The sequence below is a fragment of the Notothenia coriiceps genome, unplaced genomic scaffold (genome assembly GCF_000735185.1).
Source record: "Notothenia coriiceps isolate Sejong01 unplaced genomic scaffold, NC01 NC01_scaffold00002207, whole genome shotgun sequence".
Lineage (NCBI taxonomy): Eukaryota > Metazoa > Chordata > Actinopteri > Perciformes > Nototheniidae > Notothenia > Notothenia coriiceps.
In genome coordinates, this window is record NW_011334908.1 from 38158 (window position 1) to 43522 (window position 5365).

Below are 5365 nucleotides of genomic sequence, written 5' to 3' on the forward strand. Positions count from 1 at the left end.
AGTTTGAAAGGGAAGTGATTTGTAAAATATCCATAAAGAAAAATCAAATCTGCTTACAGTTCTGTTTCATATGGGTGTTGAGAGATGTATCCATAGATCTCCTAATGTTGCTCTCAAAGTGCACCAGATTGATGCTTTTAACTTCAACATTCAAAAAAAATCTTCCCAGGGGGGCATGCCCCTGGACCCCCCTAGAGGAGGTTAGGTCCTGTCACACGAATATCAAATCGGTCGGTGACACAGAGATCAGGGAACAGAAGTGACAGTGGAGCAGTCTGCTTTATCCTCCAAAACAAGCACCAGTCCAGAACCAACAGCAGAATGACCCGCTCTGAATCAGTCACACGGCGACACGCACTGCGGTTCAGAGACACACATCGAGTATGAATGTCCTCTTGCTATTTTCAGATGATAAATACGTGTGTAAAGTTTGTGAAGGCAGGAGGAAAGCTTCCGCAATCACCTTCTCCTCTCTGCTGCTCCAAACCTGCCCCCCCCTGAAAATATTGAGTGACAGGCTGATAGTAATCTGATCAAAACTTTATTATTCACTTAATCACTGATTGAGATATGANGTGTAAAGTTTGTGAAGGTAGGAGGAAAAAGCTTCAGCGATCACTGTCTCCTCTGTTCCTCCAAACCCCGCCCCCCCTGAAAATAATGAGTGACAGGCTGATAGTAACCTGATAGAAACTTTATTATTCACTTAATCACTGATTGAGATATGAAACTAACTTAATCTCCTACAACCATGGGGTTAATGTAACAGTACAACAGAGAATAAGTGTGCACAAACATGCAGTATTTTTGTTTTTATATGCTATTGTAAATACTCCTGTTGTCTGCTGTGTTCAGACTCAAGTCCTGTGTGTGATGCCACATTCAGGACATTCAGTATCTTTTTTTAACAGAAGACCGTTGCTAGAAGCTGCAGCTAGACTGCAGAAGTATTCGTTTTTGAGGATGGAACAACTTCACACACAGATGTAGGGAGGCTAGACCTATACAATTGATTTACTTTGGTTTATAATTTAATGTCAAGACATTTATGTTATTGATTTCTGACGCACTTTCTAAATAATAAAAAGGGAGTTAATATTTATCTTATTGCATGTATTCATTGATGAAAAAGAAGCCATGTGCAGTAATATAGAAAATTGAGGATGCAACGAATTGTTATGCATCGTGATATCGAATCGAAGACAGGAAAATCGTAATCCAATCGTGAGACCAGTGAAGATGCACAGCCCTAATGTAAACATGTCACGGTAGAGGCACAAAATATGAATATTAACCTGAAAATGAGCATTATAGGCCCTCTTTACAAAGATTTGGTCTGAAAGCCCAGGTGAGGAAGTATGTCCTTCCACTATAGCTGGCGAGTTAAATGTTAGTTTGAGCTAGATTATCTCGTGTGTTAAGAATATATCAATATGATTCATCTCAACAAATAATTATGTAATACATCATTTTTTTATCTAAACACGAGCATACCTCACACAAAATGCCGTTGACTATTGCAGTCCAGACAGTAGACCTATTAGATAGATTACTGCCTTTGTGCTCTGGCCGTGCCTTTGTGAGACCCTGACCAGAGGATGACAGCCAGGACAATAGCATTGACCCTGGCACTCAGATGTCAGATGGAGGCAGAGCCCCTCCAAAGGAAGCTGTCATTTCTCTAAGCTTAGGTGAATTTAATGTTGAGGATTGACACTGGGCTTCCCCCTGTTGTCTATAAAACAAAGGCTGTTTCGGGCACCTTTTTATTTCTTGATAGACAGGTAGTCTCAAAATAATACTGGACCTGTAGACTGTAATATTTTAAGATACACATGTACAGAACACACCAGAGAATAACGACAAAAACAAAAACATTTTTTAAACGTACTATTTGCAGTATCATGTAAGATGCAGTCTGTACTGATGGCTACTTTTATGCAAGCTAATTGAAATAAGATTGCATGAAAAAGAAATATTTTTACGTGCGTGACGGATTTGGAAATGTATATGTTTTTTTCCTGCTTTTTTATTTTATTTGGGTGGGGGTTTCGGGTGAAGACAGAGAGGAAAGAGGAGGGGGAGAGTAAGAGCCACTTTCTTATGTTAAGCAGGCGTGCGGCTGTCCTCTATTGTGTGGCGTGAGGACTCTTTTCTCCGGCCAATTTGAGCATGCTTCAGTGGCCAGCCTGGCTCTGGCCCCCCCGACGCATTATACAGAGCCACAACAAAAGCTGGAGAATGTAGCCTCGTCCCTCAATGTGCCCCCCTCATTGCTCTACACTGCACTACGTTCCCGAGGCTCCCCTCCCGCTCCTTCACACACACACTTGCGTACACACACACACACACACACACACACACACAGGCAGGCCGGCCTACTCCGGGCCCCTAGCCGACGTGTCAGTCCAACGGAGCGCGACAGACGTCAATCCTTAATTAATCACGTATACGCGGCAGGGGCTCAAAACCTTATTTAACGACATGGAAAACATTCTAATAAGCTTGTCGCACTGCCAAGGCGCAATAGAAACCAAGCCAGGAGGGCATTTATACTCAAACACACTTGCATCCAAAACACCCCCCCACCCACACACACTTTTATCCCCGTCCTTTGTTTTGGGGGGACTCCATTCATCTCCACTCAGCTTCGTCTGGGAGGAATGGAGCAGGGCCAGATTTAAATACAAGGAAGGGTGTGGCTAAAGGAGGAGGAAGATGCCAAAACACTGAAGCATTCTTCATCACCACTGGTTGGCACGCTGTTTTCAAAATCAACCGCTGAACAGTAGCTTTAATTGCAGGACCTATATGACCCCTAAATCCTGGGAGGTACAGTCTGGCACAAGACATATATTTTGTGATAATAATCCAAGGGCTACCTGATTTACACCAACAAATAACAGGTGAATACGACATCATTTCACACAGGAAAAAGTAGAAGCCAAATTTGGAATGCAAACCTTAATTGTATAGTTTTTAATAACAGGACCAATGCAAATGCATCACATGGGTTTGACTGGTTTGCCATCTACTGGAGAGTAAAAGCACAACTGGCAGCCATACTGTGGGCGCCCCCTGCTGGCTGTACCTGGTCGTTGCTGGTAATGCCTTTGTGCATGGTGTGGTAGAGGTGCACCAAGAAGTCGCTGTTGGGGAGAACATCCTGGTGCCGGGTCATCATCTCACAGATCAGCTTGAAGGCTTGCAGCTTCCCAGCCTTGTACTCAGATGGCAGCATGGTGGACTGTAGAAGGAAGGGGGGGGGGTGGATAATGAGGTCAGTATTATCATGACGAGCTGAAAACTGTTATCTATTATGATGAGAGGATTCGAGATGTATATCGATTTTGTCCAATTTTGAAAACACTGCAGTTGCTTGTCTCTATTAATGAGGTAAATTCTTTATTTGAATATCACATATAACGTTCTATTTTTGTTGTTGTTAATGATACAGTCGACAAGGCAATGCTAATTAAAACATTCTTAGTCACACTGTCTGTCCTGTCCTGTTCATAACTTGTTGCTGCTAATCAAATTGCCTTCTGAGCATTAGGGCACTTCCCCCAAGAAAACACATACAACATATTGTACTTAAATGATAAATACATATAGATGAGGTTAGAAAAAATGAAATAACTATAATGATTAATGAGAATGCTTTGGATTAAGGACATGGTAATATCCAAACGTTCTCTAAACTTCTTTTTTTTCTTTATGCCTGCAGGTATTCCATTATTGTTGTCATAATTGTTGTTTTGTGAATATTGTCTGCTGTGCCTGTGTGTTGTTGATACCCTAAAGAGCCAGGAGGCCAGCATTCGAAGAGGAGGGATGTAGTCGGGCTGGGGAGGAGACGACTGGTTGTCCACACTAATCCCGAGGTTGTCCCGGATCTGTAAGTCATTTCAGTCAATTAACAAAACCAGTGGGAGTAATCTTTATGTGAGAAAGTAAAGGATAAAAAAGGCTTCTGTGTTCAAATTCCACAATATTACCTCAAATAAAAAGACACCATATCATAAACATGATTTTCAATTATTGGACATGTTTTGTCTTTGCAACAGCTGACAGGAAGTAAAAAAAGAGAACCAAGCTATGCAAGGCTTTATGTTTGTGGTCCTGTCTGCTTTACCTTGGCCAGCTTATGCCAGAGCTCATAAAGGCAGTAGAAGACCTTGGCATGGATTCTTGGGCAGCGGATGCAGTTGACATCTCCAAGGATACCCAAAATCCTCCTCCACAGGACAAAGGCAGAGTCAGCATGCCATCCAGTCAAGGTCCCACCCGCAATTATGCTGACGTCATCAGCCAGACACTCACTACTGTCTGCATGGTCAGAGAGAGTTCGGGGTGAAAATACATTATTACGTCAAATGTTAATTTGTAGCTGACAGTAAATTATAAAAAGTAAATGATAATACATTTTAAAGAAGTAATGGGATTCAGTCAACAAATGCACAACACCTTTTATAAAAGTATTTTAAATTGAGATACTCGTCTGTAATACATAAAAGAAATGAACGTTCAATGCCGTCCTTTACTTGTGCGAGCGGTTGTTGACAAAATCCTCTCTGTGCATTTTTCCCAAATGCAGCAAAATACTCAGTTCTGTGGACACTCAAACAGAATCAAGGATAGAAACACTTTTGGGAAACAGAGAGGAGTCACATGCATCATCCAAATGAAGTCAGGTTGAACTGTTTGAGGACAACGCCACCAAGTGGGCAACAGGAGACCGATGGGAAGGGAAGGGGAGTACTGGTCAGGAAGGAGACACAAAAATGGAAAGTGTGTGTAGAAGATCTGAAGTGCTAATTAAAAGAAAGCTGTCTCAACTCTTTGAGGCTCAATCAAAGTTGGACTTGCTAAATGCTAATTTGGTTCCAAGGAAAACCATTTTATTTTTAAATGTTGTGCATTTAATCAAGTCAATTGGAACAAAACAACATGGATAAATGTAGTGTAAGTGAAGGAAGTAACGGTAAGGCTGGAAAAATGTAGAGCATGGAGAGTCAATGGTATATGAGTCTATATGATGAGTAGCAGCTAGGGAGCAGTACCCAGGTGGTGTGGCATGTGTAAGACAGACTGATGCATGGTGTCGTCCATGGGGCACTCTGTGTGCACCAGCAGGGCCGGGGAGGCGGGCGGGTGCTGGGGGTATTGGTAGTGGTTGTGGTGGTGGAAGGACGGGGGTGCAGAGTGGGGAGGGAGGAGATACTCGGGACCTAAAAAGGACAAGGGGGAAGGGATCAAATTGGGTTTGAGGAGGGGAGCACAGGGACAACGGAAGAGTGACAACTTCATGATGATCACAATGTGGGACGACACAGACACAAGTTCACATGCAAGGGTGGGGGGG

At 42.7% G+C, this 5365-nt stretch overlaps 1 protein-coding gene across 3 annotated transcripts in view; it reads right to left on the minus strand.

The window, feature by feature from the left end:
* Window positions 1-3001: 3001 nt before the first annotated feature.
* ralgapa2 (Ral GTPase activating protein catalytic subunit alpha 2) overlaps window positions 3002-5365 on the minus strand; it is a 48935-nt gene continuing 46571 nt past the window's right edge. For all 3 annotated transcript variants that reach the window (XM_010795775.1, XM_010795760.1, XM_010795768.1), the window contains 4 exons: window positions 5064-5231; window positions 4136-4329; window positions 3798-3896; window positions 3002-3247 (listed from right to left, as the gene is read on the minus strand). In XM_010795775.1, coding sequence (XP_010794077.1) covers window positions 3032-3247; window positions 3798-3896; window positions 4136-4329; window positions 5064-5231 — 677 coding nt within the window. In that variant the 3' untranslated portion in view covers window positions 3002-3031. The remainder of the gene's footprint in view (window positions 3248-3797; window positions 3897-4135; window positions 4330-5063; window positions 5232-5365) is intronic.